The sequence below is a fragment of the Lingula anatina genome, chromosome 4 (assembly GCF_051362555.1).
Source record: "Lingula anatina isolate TDL-2025a chromosome 4, LinAna3.0, whole genome shotgun sequence".
Classification (NCBI taxonomy): domain Eukaryota; kingdom Metazoa; phylum Brachiopoda; class Lingulata; order Lingulida; family Lingulidae; genus Lingula; species Lingula anatina.
In genome coordinates, this window is record NC_141770.1 from 10,002,827 (window position 1) to 10,022,276 (window position 19,450).

At 37.5% G+C, this 19,450-nt stretch overlaps 1 protein-coding gene across 23 annotated transcripts in view; it reads left to right on the forward strand.

Annotated features, from left to right (window-relative positions):
• LOC106157335 (uncharacterized) overlaps positions 1-19,450 on the forward strand; it is a 77,842-nt gene that overhangs the window by 50,336 nt on the left and 8,056 nt on the right. For 22 of the 23 annotated variants that reach the window (XM_087011913.1, XM_087011908.1, XM_087011918.1 and 19 more), the window contains 13 exons: positions 3,257-3,471; positions 3,747-3,954; positions 4,306-4,437; positions 4,720-4,997; positions 5,638-5,679; positions 6,539-7,072; positions 7,790-7,951; positions 8,657-8,810; positions 9,841-9,997; positions 10,549-10,647; positions 17,884-18,123; positions 18,547-18,680; positions 19,110-19,324. In XM_087011913.1, the coding sequence (XP_086868039.1) occupies positions 3,393-3,471; positions 3,747-3,954; positions 4,306-4,437; positions 4,720-4,997; positions 5,638-5,679; positions 6,539-7,072; positions 7,790-7,951; positions 8,657-8,810; positions 9,841-9,997; positions 10,549-10,647; positions 17,884-18,123; positions 18,547-18,680; positions 19,110-19,324 (2,434 nt within the window). In that variant the 5' untranslated portion in view covers positions 3,257-3,392. The remainder of the gene's footprint in view (positions 1-3,256; positions 3,472-3,746; positions 3,955-4,305; positions 4,438-4,719; positions 4,998-5,637; positions 5,680-6,538; positions 7,073-7,789; positions 7,952-8,656; positions 8,811-9,840; positions 9,998-10,548; positions 10,648-17,883; positions 18,124-18,546; positions 18,681-19,109; positions 19,325-19,450) is intronic. The other variant, XM_087011925.1, reaches the window with a different exon arrangement.

The window sequence follows — 19,450 nt, forward strand, 5'->3', positions numbered from 1 at the left end:
CAGTCTCGCCCCCTGGTGAAATGTCTGTGTGTACATTATAAGCCTACCGTTTAAAAGTCCTATTACCTAAGGCCCTTTTCTTAAGTGGTTTATTTTAGGGGTGCAGTCTGCAATGCACAGTGCGCTGAGAGTAATTTGACAGCTTAGAATCCTGGCTTTAGCATAAGAGAGGCTGCAATCACAACCAAGTTGATCTGTGGACTAACTGATCCTTGGATCAAATATGGTGCCACCCACTTGAGTGCATGCTGTATAATCCCCTATTGATTTAAAGGTTTAATTGTTCTACTCCTGCTGGGAGGTAGGGAATCAGTTAGGAGATTATGCAACATGTTTTCAAGTGCGTACCATATTTTATTGGTAGATCAGTTAGTCTGCAGATCAACTGGGTTGTGAAGGCACCCAGAGTCATCCAAATGACACGGCCAATTGTTCAACTTCTGCCCCAACAGCAGGATGCAAATTTGTGAAAGCAAGTCAAACTCCCTGTAGCATAATAACACGTTAGGACTTCCCAGAGTGAACCGGTACAGATTGTATGGTTTAAATATACAGCTCAATGTAAAAGGGTCCCCAATCTATGACTGGACAGTACAACGCATCCCTCTTGTAACTCCCATTACACTGGACAGCGTCCTTTCTGCGTCCTGTGTGTGACCATGAAACTGGCATCACTGTGGTCGTGAAAAGGAAGCACAAGCATCGCTTTGGTTGCAGAATGAATGTTCAATGTTCGGCCAGTTGTCGGCACGTAAAACATTTTTTTCTGGCTGACAAAAGGGGCTGTACTGTGGGACACAGAAAGATTGCCGTCCAGTGTAAAGGGGGCTTTAATGATTAAGCTCGGAGTACATTAGCAAAGATGAAAAACCGACCACCTAAAAATGAGTATGATGCATTCAGTTTATACTGTAGTTTCCTCAGTCTTCTACTAAGACTAGTTATTACTGTTTTAGTGTTCCCATTAAATTAATTCGTTCTGTGATTCAGGTATGCAATGACATCTATCGCTTAATTGATGAGGAGTTTATTGACCATTTATGATTAATCCAAAGTATCTGTGAGGGTCATCTTGACGTATGATAGACCAATAAAACATTAGTCTTAGTCACGCTGTATATAATAAAGTAATGAGAATTTACATTGCACCACACACCCAGATTATATAAGAAGACTGGAGAATAATGGATTGACTTTTGACATGACATTTACAGTCTGATTCTATAGTTTATGTCCTGTTCTTCGATCGTCAGTAAGATTATTCCAGAGTGATACTGAGTGAAAAATTTTGATCGCAATAAAAAAACAGTTGACGAATTAATCGAATCTACTAGAGCTGTTGAACCTGCAGTTGGATTATCTGCTGTAACGTCAACGTATTTTTCTGAGAAACCAGATTAGTCTACAAGATAGGATTGATTCCTCGCCAGTGTCATGCAAGGCATATGAAATGTTGTGAGTAGGTTAGAGACCTAGCTGCTGGTGAAGTTCATAGTAATGTGAGTGAGACATGAGATTATTTTCAAGTAGTGATCACTTAAAAGTATTGAGACTATATAGGTAAACTAGAGTTGAATTTATGGTGTTGATGGTGAAGTACAGCTATATGATAACTGACAGGTATGGCATTGTGATTTACTTAATATTTTCAATGGGGGAAAATTATTAATTTTATAGATACTGTATTTTCTACATTTTATTCAATGCAGTAAAAGCATTACAAATGCTATATATAATTGCCTCTCTCTCTCTCTCTCTCTCTCTCTCTCTCTCTCTCTCTCTCTCTCTCTCTCTCTCATTTAAATTCTGCTTATATATCAATACCATTTTTGTAGCCAACACTTCCAAAATGTATCCTTGTAGACTTCAGGCAGGAGAATTATATACCAATCTAGACTACCCTGGCCTTCTTTGACATATAATTGTGAATGATGACTTAAATTGGACAGTTTCACTACTGGAATAGAAACATCTTTTTTCATTTAGAGAAATAAAGGAGTGTTAGTGTCAAAGAATTGTTCCACAAAGGGCACACTTCCTGTACTTAAGTCGTTGCATTTGCCAAATGGAAAAAAGTGACAATTTGGGGGGGAAAGGATGACATTTAGTGATTTTTTTTAAAAAAATCAAATAAGACAAACTATGGGCTTCCCATTATAATGATCATAGTGATTTTTAAGGATGTACATTTGTCTTTGAAGGAATGTTTTAATGCCACATCTTTTTTTACTTGCCTTTTTTCTTTTCTGTTTCTTTTTCTTTCAAAGCTAAACAAAAGATTTTAACACGTGGTTCATAAAAAAAAAAAACATTTTTATTCCGTCGCATCCTGCACATTTTATTCAGTCTTACCTCTACACCCCATTTCCATAGATTAGATCGACCTACTTTAGATCGACCTAACTCCCTGGGGGTTCACGCTAAATAGCTGTCAGCCGGGCGGACACGAAAGTTAATTACCCCCTTACAGCTTGTAGTAGGCGGGACACACATTTAAGTCGGATTATCTGAAAGTAATCTAGTGAGACTCCCCGCGGGGATAGATCGATCTAAAATCTATGTGAATAGAGCCTTAGATGTGGCATGTGTAAAATAGCATATTGAACTTATGCTGTACTAATTGACTCTCAGGGCTTTTTTTTTTTTTAAATGGGTGAAATTTGCTTGCTGTTGATTTACATATTTTGATTATCGGTCAGTATCGCTCATCCTCTCTTTATTTATTTTTTGACAAGGTTTTCAGTATATTGAATGTGTATATACAATTGAGTGCATGTCATATTTAAGTTGGCACCTCCATTGATTGGTATAAATTGCATTTGAAAATAGACATTAAATCCTCCCAGTTTTGGTGACGATAATGGCACCAGATAAATATTTTCATTTATCATTGGTTTAGCCGTCTACCCCCCAGTGGGATCCAGCAGTATTTTTCTGCTGAATTAACTTTTGTGAATGAAAATTTATTTGGACAGGCCAAGGTTTCTGCTTTAATGTCACTTGGTTTGGTGTACTGGTTGAGTTATGTCTGTGTCTGAACAGACCTGGTCCTCCAGGTTTCCTTTTATGAGCATAATGTTTATTTGGATATTCTTGGTGATTATTTTTTGGGTTTCAAACACACACACACACACACACACACACACACACACACACACACACACACACACACACACACACACACACACACACACACACACACACACAGCAGGCATAAATATATGTTATACATAGATTTATTTGATGTATATTCCAGATAATGAAGCTGAGAAGAGGGGTGTGTCTTGTGAACACAGACTGAACTAGCTCCACCTTGTGATCTGAGTGAAATTGGAGCTAGACAAAAATGACCTGAAAAGGTAAAGGTCACCATGTGATGCTGAGAAGACAGTATGGAAAGCCTCTTACCATGGCTACTTCTGGTTGCTATGGTAACCGTGTGTTCTCCCAGGTGTTTACCTGAGATTACAGGTAAGCTTTTTTTTTTATTCTGTGCAATTGTGTTTGGTAGAATGGAATGGAATATTCTTTTTCATATCTAGTTAGAAATAAAAATGATTATCAGATTTCACAGTCCTTTAAAGAAATGAACACTTGTTTCTATGTATTTTGGCATGTGCAGACTGCTCTCATCAGGAGACTACTAAATCATTGACAATTAAGGAATTCATTTGCCCAAGACTGGACTTGTTAGTGATTCATTAGTTGTAAACCACTGATTTGTATACTCTCTTGGAACTTTTCAGACCCAAAGCGCCACCTATACTACAAAAATGGTGATCTTCCAATCAGATTGGAGAGCAGCAACCGTGTGTCTCACAAGTTGGCTAATCACATCCTCAAAATTTTGCTGGAAGAGAAGGTTAACTACCAGAAGGTTGAGATTAAAGATGCTTCAGATCCTATGAATCCAACCAAAATACTCAATAGAATCTCTGGATGCGTGGATTCAAAGTGAGTGGGATTTTTGTTGACTAGTTTGGTTGCTAGATTTTCTTTAAAACTGTCGATCGATACTTTTGTGATATGATATTTGAGTGATTGGTACATCTTGGACAATTGATAGTCATTGTTTTCAGTTGGTATATTTTGTTGCTAATTTCATGATCAACAATAGGACTTAATTATTTGAAATTTGTGATAATATTGGCAGTGATAGCCTAAAACTCGTTAATATTTTGATTCAGAGAGCTAGAATGTATTTCCTTGCAAAACACTATGAAAAAATGTGTGTTAATTGTATTTTTACCCCCCCCCCCCAAAAAAAAAAAAAAAAAAATTAACAAACAATGTTTCCATTCCCAGTTGTTCTCGGCGCCAGGACATTCCCGAGACAATGGTGAACATAGAGGTGTGGATGCCAGCAGGATTTAACATGGAACCATGGGCTGACAATGACCATGTCAAAGACTGCGGGCCACTAGGCCCTGTTGGGAGGTACGTGACAAGATATTTGAGAAATTCAGTTGAGATGATATCAGTGATGATATCAGTGATGGCTCAAGTGAACCTCAAACTGAACTGTTGATGGCTAGCCATAGTTCGTGCAAGGAGAACGTAACATTGTGATAGTCACAATTAATTGTCCAGAAATAGACTCAAGAATGTTCTTGCATATATTGCTACAACTGCTTTGATGAAAAAAAAATTGTTTCAGACTGGTTTAATAAATCATGCTTTACCTCAAATTTTGCTTATGTCCTTTTTTTGATTTTCCAGGTATGGGTGGTACCTTCCAAATTTCTTTGTAAAGCAAAACTGGATCCAGCGTAATCTCATCACAGACCACTGGAGGGCGCTGCAGTCTAGCAGTGTCACCAGGCTCTTGGACTTAAGCGATGCAAGAAACGAGCTTCTCAATTTGGTGCGTAAAACGGAAACTTTAGGTAAAGAAGAGTCTGGCTACTACTGCAGCGCGTCATACTGCTCTCAGGGACAGTACAGTGGTGCCACCTGTGGTTCTGAACCGTGCGCTGTATTGGTGTCAGATAGCGTAGGTATGTATTAAGGTCACATAAAAGCGGTGGCTATGGTTTTTCTGATGGTTTAAACTAGCTGCACAAAATATGCACGTGTGTGTGTGTGTGTGTGTGTGTGTGTGCGCAAAAATAAAGAGATTAGGAGTAGAGTGTGTTGGAGAAGATATATGGTGTTGAATCAATCAGTTGTTTTTTTGTTATGACTGTCTAATTACTGCGAAACCTGTTAAACTGTTCTGTTCTGTAAACATTTTACTTTTTTCTCTATAGAATGTGTTTTCTCTCTTGGTCCTCTTCCAATCTGATCAATTCTTTTGCAGTTAGTTTGTGTAGTGTCATCTTTCCTAAGATTAACCTGTAATCACTTTTGTAGTTCTCACAGTTAAAAATAAGACGTGAAAGGATGTACCATTTAAGGTTGATACTTTAAAGTTATTTTATTTATTATTTTTAAACAAGCTGGCCCCCTTTATGCTTCTCTTTATGCTTACCCTAACGAAAAAGTCCTATAGGATCCTATAAGATCCTGTAGTATCCTATAGGAAATTGGGCCTGTTTCCTATAGAATCCTATAGGACTTTTTCGTATGGGTAAATATAATGGTTCAGGTCTGTCTCATATCATTTTCACTCTTTTTATACTGTTTTTTTTTTTAAAGGAGAAGCTCAAAAACCTGATCAGTGGGACAATAAATTTATAAGTAACTGCATTCTTTTACATGTACTAATTAAGTGTTAATAAAGCTAAAACACGTCTCAAATATTTTTTTCAACATTGCTACAGTGTCCTATTTGTATTTTCAAAGGATTAAAAAGACTATTTCTTGGATTTGCCCTTTCCCATATTCTATTTATTTATTTACTTATTTATTGGAACTAGAAACACTGTACATGGTTGCAAAGCAGTTTTTGGTGGCAATGTTTATCAAAATATTTCTATCCTTTTTCCCTAGCATCTTTCCATTTGCCAGCATTTTATCCTGCCTTGATGCCTGAAAGTGTCAAATTTTCAAATCAAAGCTTGCATGCACGTGCGTGCGTGCGTGCGCACACACACACACACACACACACACATAGCATTCAGTTCCTCATGGCTTCAGTGCAGTTTTGCATCATTTTGAAGATCTGCCCTGCATTTTACTTGCCCTCAAGCGGTCTCAACCAATTGCACAACTTGTCTCAACTAGCACAATCAGAAGATCCAGCTAATAAGTGCACCCACCTATCGCTATGGCAGGCACATAGCCCCAGCATAAAACTTATCCTAAAACACAACAAAAAGCAGCCCCCAGTGATTTCAGTTAGTTTCAATAACTACTTACTCAAGTTACATATTCAGTGATCTTAAGTGAACTGCTACATCTGACATACTAAACTATACGATCATTGTTTTTGAAAGAAATGAGTTAAAAAGATAATGTACAGTATGTGCTAGTTTAAGATAGTAGAACCTGCATTTTTTGGAGAGATTTTTTCCAGTATTAAGAAGAAGCTGCTTAAATTTTACTTATAAAGAATCAAATGTTTGCACCAATTAAATTTTGAAAAAAAAATTTTCAGACTCTGATATGGATACCCTGAAGAACCAGATAGACAATTTAAACCTGAGTGTAAAAGTTGCCTGGGTGGGCAAGAGGCTGGAACGGTTTGTACACCAGAGGACGATCAAAGGCAAACCAACGTTATTCTTCCACTTTACGCCCAGCGAACTTACAGCCAGCAACAACTACACAAATATCAAATTCCCTCGATGTACCAGATATCTGGAGCATCCCATTGACTGTGATTTTGAGATCAACCAGCTTTCCAAGGTAGTGTGGCCGAAGCTGGAGAAGGACGCCGAACCTGCATTCCATGTTATCCAGAAAATGACTTTCACTCAGCAGCAGTATATGGAACTATTGCAAGATTTCGAGCACATAGACGTCCATTTTAATGGTGCTTACCAAGAGGTGGCTTGCCAGTGGGTAAAGAAGAACAGCCACATTTGGTCGCAATGGATTCCGGAAAATTTGGCAAACAAAACCAAGATATATCTGGGGGGAATGTTTTCACTGTCACGCCGTCACTATTTTGCGCCAGGTGTTTACGTAGGTAAGCTGTAATAGTCATTGTAGTAGAATTTGATTATTTCTGTTTACATGTGTGTATTTTGATGTAGGGAGCAGAGCACACAAACAGTGTGGTAATTAGACTGCAGCTTCCAGATTCCGGTGAAATAAGTTCATTTAAGTACATATTGTTCTCCTGTTCACCAGCTGTACATCACCCTGAGATCTTGTATGTTCTACAGATCAGTGATATCCCACAATGTGAAATGCTATTACTCATCAAGTACCACATTATATCACTGGGCGATTCCATGGTGCCTTCCCCCCTGTTACATCAACATAATTGACATTTTTATATCCTATGCAAAAAAAAAAAAAAAAAAAAAAAAAAAAAAAGGGATGAGAGGAAATTGCCTGATCTTATAATTAGCAATTTTGAAAGGAATTTGTAATGCTGTAAGTCTTTGAAGTTTTGATGGTGGATAAATGGCCATGTGGGGAGGGGGGATGTTGCAGAATTACCCTGTTTTAAGAATTTAATGTTGCTAGTTATTGAGAGATCACTTTTTTGAGACATTCAATCAGTTATTGGTTCTAATGGCATCTTCATGAATTTTGGACACATTCTTTAATTTACTAAAAAATATGTTTTCTTGTCTTCTGTATAAAAAGAACAACCAGTGACTATATCATTTAATTGCCTTTTTTGTCATAAGTCACAGCGTATGTCTCATACCTGAATTTTTTTTCCCCTTTTCAGCCTCCAAAATGGCTGCTGATTTAATCAATAACGACACGTCATTGCTAAAGAACTACAAATTAGAGGTGGTTAAAATCGACACAAAGTGTGGACTGAAGGAAGGGCAGAAAGCCTTCATAGAGATGCACTACAACTCCACCTATAAGTTAGCAGGAATTCTTGGTGAGTTGGCTACATCTATTTCAAGCCCCAGTTTCACAAAAACACTGAAGTCAGTTCGCTGGCTTAGTTGACAAGGATTTTTATGAGAATGCTGTTACACTGCTCCTGATAGGGTAAGATGTGCCCATGTAACCTTAAAAATTCAGCTCTTAGCCAGGGTACCTGACCTAAGTTTTTTTGTGAAGCCAGGGCCAGCACAGAAACCTTATGAAAGTAACCACCATGCTTGAAGTGGAAAACCTTTTTGTAACACATGATGTGAAGCCTTTTTTTGTTTTCCTGCAATGACATTTTAAATAAAAACGCAGGTACATCTGCTCTTAACTCCACATGTCACATTAGTACACTCGTACTCATACATACTTGCTCATATACATACATATGCACATACCTGTTTAGCAGCCATTTAAGTACCATATCACAATACGTACAGATCCTTCCATGTAGACTCATATACATAAACATTCATTCTTACGCTCATACGCACACAGGTGCGCATGCATGCAGACGTAGCAGGAAAGAGTTTGATGTAAGCTGTAACACCATTGTCTCTCATAAAACTACAGTAAGTACTATTTAAAGGCCCATGCAATCACATTAATTTATATACCCGTATGCACTCATACACACAGAAATGCACTGGTGCATGCACATGCACGCACCCACATGTGCACACACACACATTAATAACCTGTCTGATTTCAGGCCCAGACTGTGCAGATATTGTGCGTCCCATAGCGCGCCTTACCACCACCTATGACACTGTGATGATTAGCTTCAGTGCAGGCAGCATCCATCTTGGAAACCGACTCCATTATCCATACTTCTTTAGAACCATACCACCAGTCAGCGAGTACAGGTAGGGGCTCGAGTTATCTTAGACCCCATTCCCACAGGGATACATTGATCTATCCCTGTGGGGAGTCTCACTAGATTACTGTCAGCTTAGCCGGCTTAAGGGTCTGTCCCGCCTACTAAAAGCTGTAAGGGGGTAATTAACTACCGTGCACACTCGGCTAACATCAATTTAGCGTGAACCCCCAGGGAGTTAGGTCGATCTAGATGTATCAATCTAAATCTATGGGAATGCACTCTTAGGTCCCATTCAGAATAGGGGGCTAGCTAGTCCGAGGGTCAAATATGGTCTTATAAACTTGAATACTTCTCCACAGGATATCTGTTCAGTGTCTATAAGGGGATTAGATGGCAAGCTTTGTAGTGGGTTGCCATATTTGACCCTCGGACTAGTTAGTCCCCTATTCTGAATGGGGCCTTAGAGTGCAGTCAGAACAGCAGACTGACTTATCCTTGGATCAAATATGGCTACTAAAAAGCTTGCCACTTATGTCCTGATTCGACACTGAATAGATTCTCAGCAGGGATTATGCAGCAAACATTGAAGTGGGCGGGCCATATTTGATCTGCGGATCTGTTAGTCTACTGTTCTGAATCCCTTCTTAATGGGGTAATAAGGGCGGTGACCATTAGATTTCAAAAGAAAAATGTACAAATAGATATTTTAAAGAATACAAGAAAATTGATATAGGATTTATTATTGGTAAGCAAATAAATGCAGAAAATCACTTTTGTGAAATTCCGAACATTGTTATTTGAGACTGGCTTCAAGCTTCCAAGAATGAGCTACTTTCATGGCTTTCTTATCATGGAAAATAGATAACGCTTTTGATAAATGTCTAAGACTTTTGGCTTTGGCTGAAAGCTCTACTTGAAAAAAGCTTACGCAATCTTTTTTTTTTTTTAACTTGGAAATATGGAAATCTTTTTTTTGTACAGGCATTGTATCAGAATTAACAAAGTATCAGTTTTGTGCATCATTATTTGCTCTTAATGCTGTACATTTTACAGCTTTGCTGCTTGTTTTGTTTCAGCAATGTATATGCAGAGTTATTTAAGCTGTTGGACTGGCAACAGGTGGCTGTGCTGACTTATGAAAAGGCAGAGGAATATCTGAGTCTTGACAACCCCATCAAGATAGTGTATGAAAAGAAAATCCCGGCAGACCGTAGCAAGAGAAATATCCCAATGGTAAGTGTCATCAGAATCTGGGGTAGCGCTAACACTCGCCAATTTAGCCAAATGCTAAAACTGACTTAAATTGGCTAAAGAAAAAGGGCCTGATTTGACTTGTTTTAGTCAAATTATAACAATTTTGATAACAAATTGACAAAAAAAGTGGTGATTTGGCTAAGCCAAAAAAATTGCTAGCGCTACACCAGAGAATGTGTATATGACAAGAAAATCTTGACAAAGCACAGTGAGATCAGAAATAATTTGAGGAAGTTTAAGAGAAAGAATAAGGTGGGAGTTTTAAAACTTGTGTCACTCTGGGTCTATTACTCGAAAGTATTCAAATAATTAAATATAAGGCAATCACACCAGATGCAATTACTGTGTAGTTATCAAGCTCTGGTTTATGCACTGAAAAATGGAAAATGAAAAAAGGGATAATTCACTACCTAGTCTGGATTAATCACTAAATCACTTAAAGATGTCAGTAATTTGATTTTAAAAAAAATCCATGTTTTCATAGTTAAGAACTTGAATGTGCATTCATATATTTTGCTCAAATTTTTCAGATGCTGGAAGAGATCAAATCCAAAAATGGCAGAATTATAATTGGCACTTTCTACGAAATGACGATTGCTCAAGATGTCATGTGTGAGGCGTATAGAAAGGTAGGAGCGTACTTAATGTATAAGGTTAAACCTAAATCATGATGTGATGGCTGACTTGAGATATTGTTTTGATATTTTTTCTTCTCACTTTCCGTAATATGAGGTTAAATCTAGGTTGGGATTTAGATTGGTTAATGTGGCTTTAAACTAAGGTCATGATTTAGATTTTTTTTCTCAGTTTTCGTATTATGTGATTAGATCTGAGGCCACACTCAAAACAGTGGACTAACTAGTCCGAGGGTCAAATATGGCAACCCACTACAAAGCTTACACTCTAATCTGCTAATAGACACTGAATAGATACCCCTTGGGGAAGTATTCAAATGGGTCAACCATAGTCTAAGTTGGCTCTCAGCCTATTTAGTCCACTGTTCTGAATGAAGCCTTGGACATTATTTTGATTAGAGCTATTTCTGATAATTATCTCCAGTGACAAAACAAGTCACATCAGGATCACCTCCTCACCAGCAGCATCACTAACATTATAAACTTATATCAGAAATAAGATTTTTACAAAGTTATGTTCTTAGCATTACAATAGCATCTGAAAATCTTGAAAAATTTTCTAATCAAACCAAGCATTTTTTTCCTTTTTATGTACAGACACAGATGTGTCTGTACATATAGCCATCATCTGCGTCTGTCGTCGCCGTCGCCGTGCACTTTTACCGATAACACGATAAGTGGAAAACCATTTTACTTTTTGACTTGAAACTTGCAGAACTGATGAATATTCATAATACGCAGGTCAAGTTCGAAAATCAGCATGATCGGGTCACTTTTAGGGAATTTATGCTGTTTTTTCACTTTTTTCAGCATATATGCAGCACCGATAACACGATAAGTGGAAAACCATTTTACCTTTTGACTTGAAACTTACAGAACTGATGAATATTCATAATATGCAGGTCAAGTTCGAAAATCAGCATGATCGGGTCACTTTTAGGGAATTTATGCTGTTTTTTCACTTTTTTCAGCATGTATGCAGCACCGATAACACGATAAGTGAAACACAATTTTACCTTTTGACTTGAAACTTACAGAACTGATGAATATTCATAATACGCAGGTCAAGTTCGAAAATCAGCATGATCGGGTCACTTTTAGGTAATTTATGCTGTTTTTTCACTATTTTCAATATAAATGCAACACTGATAACACAATATAAGAAAAACGGATTGTCCAATTGTAATTATACTCACAGCAGTGGTCAATCTTACTAAAACGCAGGTTGAGTTCGAAAATAAGCATAATCGGGCCATTACTTAAGAAGTTATACTGTTTTTTCACATTTCCTCAGATTCAATTATTAGGCATGTTAACAGTCTCATTATTTAACTAATAAGATGCCTAAAAGTGTTTGTTTGATATTTCCTGCATCATTACAACATTGTTAGTTGATTATGTAAAAAACATGGTATGTTATCATGTATTGTGTAATAAAGTGTCAAAAATGGAAATAAACTCATATCATTGCAGTTTGTCATATTCAATCATCCACTATGTTTGTAACATAAACGTGCTAACTCTGTAAGCCGCCATGCTGGAACACACGTGTATTATTCAAGTCGCTTACAACATTGTAAAATAAGAGATGGTCGCTTAAGACAAATAAAATGTTACATCTCCCTCTTTATAATCAACTAAGATTAATAAAGTAAGTAAAAGCATGTAAATTAAAATAAATTCAGTTTTTGGTGTTCACAGTTCTTTGTGAGTGTTCACTTTAACTTAAAGTCTTTCAATGTTCAATGTGAGAAGAGCATTCAGAGTCTCTGACCTTCTAGTCCTTTTGTAAATAATTTTTTTTTTTTTACTTAAAATTATTTCATGCTCCACAGAGAATGTCTTTAACAGTCTATTTAAATGAAAGAAAAGAAAATTAAAGAAAAGTCTTTGGCTGAGTCTTTGCATTATAACTTAAAACTGCTTTAAAGCAAGTTCACATGAAAATCCATATGTAGTATTAAATTAATACTGAATCGTTCACAAAACACAAGTTATAAATTTAATCTGTCTGGCGGTTTCACCACACGACCAGATCTTGTTACAATCCTTGGGGTATTAATTGCTGGTGTCACTGTTTTTGTTGGTGTTTTACACTGATCCTTGACAATATCTCGGGTTGGTGTTACTGTCTCCTCAGGTACTATATGCTGATCCTTGATGGGTGAATGTAATGGCTCATCACATGGCTCCAAGTCAACAAAATTAGGGTTATAGTGATGTGCTTTTTCTGTTGATGATCTTAAGTGCTGACGATTACGTCTGTATACACGGTCATTTCCTTCCACTATGTATGATCTTGGATGCGTATGACGTTTAACAACAATGGCTGGTGCCCATGTTTTTGAACCTGGATGAGGCTGCATTCTCACATGTTCTCCAGGGCTGAAAGCTTTCAGTTCTTTAGCACCTTTCCTTTGATCATAATAATATTTCTGCTTTAGTTTCTCCTGGCTAAAATGACGTTTCACCTCTCGTTGGTTATATGCCTGTGGTTTTAACAGATTTCGAGCTGCAGGCAGTGTGTTTCTAGGTCTGCGTCCCATTAACAACTGGGAAGGGGACAAGTTTATGCCTTCCAAAGGTGTAGTTCTGTAGTTGAGTAGAGCAAGATACTTGTCATCACATTTTTTCCACATTTTCTTCACAATTTGAATAGCTCTCTCAGCTTCCCCATTTGAACCTGGGTACTGAGGACTGGAGGTCATATGTTCAATATCATACACTTTGCAAAATTGTTTGAATTCACATGAACTAAACTGTGGTCCATTGTCTGATCTGATTTTAAGAGGTATGCCATGACAACTAAACACATATTTCATAGCATTGATTGTAGCAGTTGTAGTTGCGGCATTCAGTTCTACAACATCAATGTACTTTGAATAGTAATCAATGAGAAGTAGGTACTTCTTTGCTCCAAAGTCAAATATGTCACAACCAACTTCAGTATAGGGTAGATCTGGAGGGACGGTCGGTTTCAACGGTTCTGGGGGTAACCTGTTTTGATACTCAGAACATTTTGTGCAGTCTCTCACCATGTTTTCAATTTCCATATTCATTCCAGGCCAAAACATGACTTCCCTTGCACGCTGTTTGCATTTCACAACTCCAAGATGTGACTCGTGTATCAAGCTAAGCATGTACTTTTGTAATGACGGTGGAATAACTATTCTGAGGCCTTTGTAGATTACACCATCAAACACAGACAATTGGTCTCTGGAGTCCCAGAAATTTCTAATTTCATAAGGTGTCTCTCTACGCGTATCTGGCCATCCTTGAACAATTGTGTTGTATAGAGGCTGTAGCTCTCTTTGCGTTCTTGTTCTAATATCAGAGTATCTCTCGCTGCTCACAGAGATCATATCAATTAAACATAAATCATCTAGTCCTGTCACGTCAGAACTGGTGTCTGGTAAGTATGCTCTCGACAATGTATCTGCTACCACCATATCTTTGCCTTTCCTGTATACAACATTGAGATTGTACCACTGTAGACGTAGCAACATCTTCTGCAATCTCATTGGAGCTGACAGTAATGGCTTCTTATAAATGCTCTCTAATGGCTTGTGGTCTGTGTACACTGTTGTTTCCTTACCGAAGATGTAGCAGTGGAATTTTATAGCTCCATGGACAATGGCGAGCATTTCCTTCTCTATTTGAGCATAACGCATTTCAACATCAGTAAGAGAACGTGACGTGTATGCTATAGGTCGGCCATCTTGTATTAGCACTGCCCCTAGTCCACTTCTTGATGCATCACACTGAATCTCTACGGGCTTGTTCACATCATAATAAGCTAATACAGGCGGTGTGCTACACAAGTGTTTGAGTTCCTCAAAACTTGCTTGTTGCTCATGTTCCCACTTGAATGACACATCATTCTTCAATAATGCTCTCAGTGGGGCATCCACCTGACTCAGGTTTGGTATGAACTTGGCTAGATACTGTACAAGACCAAGTATTCTTCGTATTCCATCCTTATCTGTGGGTGGTGTCATCTCAGTTATTGCGCGCACTTTTTCTGGATCTGGGCTCAGGCCCTCTGCTGTGAGGATATGTCCCACATACTGAACTTTGGGCTGACGCACCTGACACTTGTCAAAATTGAGCTTTAGGTTGTATTCAGTAGCTCTCTGAATAACCTTCTTGAAAATCGAATCATGATGCTCACGATCTGTGCCTGCTATCAATATGTCATCCATTATAGCTGTGGCACCTTCTATGCCTTCAAGCATTTCATCCATGATTCTCTGAAAGATTTCTGGCGCTGATTTAATACCAAAGGGTAGGCGAAGCCATCTGTACCTGCCAATTGGAGTGTTGAAAGTAGTCAAAAAGGATGACTGCTCATCAAGCTGTATCTGCAAAAATCCCTGTGGCGTCTAACACAGAAAACACTGTGGCTTTTGGAATACTAGCTACAACTTCTTCAATAGTTTTCAGTGGATGATGCTCTCTTTTGATTGCATTGTTCAAATCACATGGGTCTATACAGATTCTCACTTTATCATTTCTTAATGAAACAACCATTGAACTGACCCATTCAGTTGGCTCATGGACTCGGGTAATGAAGCCATCTGATTCCATTTCCTGTAATTTCTCTACGATGCGTGGCCTCAGTGATGCTGGCTGTCGTCTGGCTGGATGTATAACTCCCTTTGCTGTTGGGTCTATCTTTATGGTATGCTTACCTGGTAGCGTACCTGTGTTCTTGGCAAGTTCAGTGAAATCATCTACACTGTTTACCTTGTTTACTCTGACTCTATGGAGGAGCCCAAGTTTCTCTGAAACTTCACCGTTAATGACATTTTCCTGGTCTATGTCTACTACTTCAAAGTCAACTGGCAACTGAGTAGTATTGTATGCCACTGAAAGCTGTGCTTTTCCAATTGGGCGGATCTTGTGATTAGAGTAGGAGCGAAGAACTTTAGTTGTTTGGTTCAAGTTCTTGTGAAGACTAAGTTTTTCATAATCAGCTTTCACTAGAATGTTACATTTTGCTCCAGTATCTATACGAAATTTAAGTGGCTTGTCTTGGACATCTAGTGTCACTATCCATTTATCTTCAGCTGCACTGACAGAGTCAACATTTTCATCATCAACTTCAGTTGTATGAATGTACAGTGGATCATTGTTGCTATCTTCACTCACTGAATCATCATAGTAAACATCATTATCACTTTCCTGTAAAGTGTGTACTGCCTTGGCTTTTCGTTTTCTGCATACTGAATACCAATGGTCTAGTCTTTTACAATATCTGCATTTGGTTCCTTTTGCTGGGCAAGTATTGTTTCTATGGGCTGTTGCAATATCTAAACCACACTGACCACATTTCTTGTTCTTTTGCTTCCAAGGTACGTGTTCCTGTCTCTTAGAGGCTTGTGAGGGATTTCTACTAGCATGGCTTTCCTTACTCTTATGTGACTTGTGATTAATGGCGGAAACTTCAACTTCTGGTCTTAGAATCTTCATTTGTTGCTGGGATGACTCATACTGTCTGCCTATTTCTAATGCTTGAGCTAGAGTAAGTCTTTCCCCTTTTTCTAACAGTTTCTCTTGAACTCGAGGATAATACACCCCACGTATTATACAGTCAATTAAAATGTCTTCAGCGTCTTGGTACTCACAATCCATAAGAATCAATCTGATGTCTTTTACAAAATTGTCAAATGTCTCACCTTCCTCCTGCTTCCTTTTCTGGAGGTTAAATCTTTGTGCACGTTTGTTTTTTCTGGGTCTTACATAATTTTCAAGCTTGCCGAATATTGCTTCTGGTTTATCCTCTTCATCTTCTTCCCAAGTGAATGTTTTATAAATTTCTCTCCCTTGTTTTCCAATCCACATGCCCAACCATCCTGCCCTTATCTTATCATCTGTTTGTGATAGTGGACCCTTGAAAACGAGCTCAGCATGCTGTCGGAATCGAGTAAATTCCAAGTACAAATTTTTAGACTCCCAATCGAAACTGGGTTGCTCGAATGCATACGCCATTTTAATTAGTGTCTCGCACAATTAAAAATGTTATGTGGCATGTGTAAGGACTCACTAATAGCTTGAAAAGTTTAACTTCTGACACCATGTAACATAAACGTGCTAACTCTGTAAGCCGCCATGCTGGAACACACGTGTATTATTCAAGTCGCTTACAACATTGTAAAATAAGAGATGGTCGCTTAAGACAAATAAAATGTTACAATGTTCAGAATTTCAGAATGGAGGAAATTGGACATTTAACACTGTTCTATTGATACTTTTCCCATCTCATCAATTTTCTTAGTTGGTCATATAAAAATGACAGTAAAATGTTTATTTTGTTTTATGTTAAAAAAGTGTTAAAAATGGAAATAAACCCATTTCAGAACAGTGCTGTCTTGTTTACATTTTGGCATTATCAAGGCGTGACTTTGAAGTTCCATGGGCCTGAAGACCTTTGCTAGTCACATTTTCTGAATATCTGTGATACAAATATTTTATAATTAAAAATTGATGGTCATTAAGCTGTTAAACATTATGTAATATTGCATCAAAATTTGAAGAAACCATCATTTTGGGCACTGCTTCCATGATGACCATTTAAGGAAAATCATGTCACTTACTGGTCTCAAACTTACAGGATAGAAACATGGGACTAAAATACAGCTTCAGTAGGCAATGCAGTCTGTTTGGTTTTTTTTTTTTTTTTTTTTTTTTTTTTGGCAGTTAAACAGTTTTTTGTGAAAATTTAATTTTTCACATATTGGCATTTTCAAGGTGTGACTTTAAAGTTCCATGATCTTGAAGACTTTTGCTTGTCACATTTTCTGAATGTCCATGTTACTAATATTTTATAAATAACATTTGATTGTCATTATGCTGTTAAACATTATGTAATGTTGCATCAAAATTTGAAGAAACCCCTATTTTGGGCACTGCTCCTATGATGACCATTTAAGGGAAATCATGTCACTTACTGTTCTCAAACTTACAGGAAAGAAACATGGGTCTAACATACAGCTTCAATAGGCAACGCAGTCTGTTTGGTAAATTTTTCTGGCAATTTAACAGTTTTTTGTGAAAATTTAATTTTCACTTATTTGCATCTTTATTTTCTGTTCTTTGTCTGTACATTTGTCAGCTTTGCTGCCTTGTTTCTCTTTGAATTTGCCCAAAATGTTTAAAACAGATTGGACAAGACCTATAGTACATGTTATTTCACTATTTTTCATTCATTTTTCTCTCCCTCGTTTCAAGGACATGACTGCTTTCAAGGGGTTCCAGTGGTTCCTGACGGGATATTTGGGGGAGGAATGGTGGGACACTGACTACTACAGAGACAGGGACAAAACTGTGTGTAGTACCAAGGAGATGTTGGAGGCCGTCAATGGTTCCATCTCCATCAACCATGCCATGTATGACCGCGACGATGTGAAGGTGGTGGGCAACATGACCGTCGCCAAGTGGAAGAAAGAACTGGAGAGACACCTGGGACAAGTTAGTAGATTTTTTTTTACCTTACTAAGATTCCACTGTCTTGACAATATGACAGTATGGCTAGCTACATGTAAAATTCAGCATTAGGCAGTGATATATATATATATATACATTTATTTATTTGAAGTGGAAGAAATGGACCTCATTTTCAATACAATCTTTTTCTCATTATATATACCCTGTGCATTATTTGACTTTTCGACCAGACTACAGAGAATAGGAGTGGATTGAAAATTAAATGTTTAAATTTTAGAAAGTCATGAAAGCCAAATTGATGATGTAGATCTGTGTTAAATAGATAATTTGTCTGTATTTTTGTTTTGCTTGAAATTTTATGGAGTGATTTTGATGAAGCAATTAAAAATGGTTCTCCCACCCTAGCTGACTGCAAACACTGATTCTGTTGTTATAATTTTCATCCAGCATAAAAGATACAAAGATAACCCCCACGTGACGTACGCCTATGATGCTGTCTGGGTGTACGGCAAGGCTCTGGACAGTTTACTGAGTAAATCTCCCGCTGTGCTAGGAGACTTGACTAATAAGGAAAATGCTAAGTAAGTAACACAAAAAAAAAAAAAGAAAAAAAAAGCCAATGGTATAAAAGTTTTTTTTTGGCTTGTGTTTGATAATTTTTGTTTATGATACAACTACCAAGCTAATGAACATTTTTGCCAAAAAGAAAAGAAATTGACACTGCGTCTGGACAGATTTTATGTGTTTTGGTGCAGGTATGTTTAGATGTTTTTTTTTAAACCAGAATTGTTTGAGGTACAAGTCACTAGTAAAACAATCTGTAGCGAAATTGCAGTAAAAGTTACTGTTATGTTGGAAATGTTAGGCCTGAATGCTTTTATTATCACTTGGCATAAGATTCTAGAAACTTGAATTTTGAACTGTGTTCAGTAATCATATCTGATATATTGTTTGTAATGTCTCTTTCACAGTCCTGTTTCTAAAATATGTTGAACACTTTTCTTTTTAAGAAAATTAGTCGATGAGATCAGCAAGGTCCACTTCCAAGGTGTGTCAGGGCAGATATTTTTTAAGGAAGCTGATAGGTCAGGAATTGTGCTCATAAAACAGTTGATTCATAACAAGTCTCGTGTGATTGGGCGATATTTACCCAAACAACTGGATCTTGAGGAGAAAGATATCACGTGGCTGTGGCCTGGTGGGAAAATTCCTGACGGTCGCCAAGGTAGAAAGATTTATTACTGTAGACAACTTTATGCATAAATTTATGATTTTTGAAATGTTTATATATAAAAGATATATAATTTGAAATGGAAAGTAGAGTGGCTAAGTTTCTTTTCTTCCCCTCTGT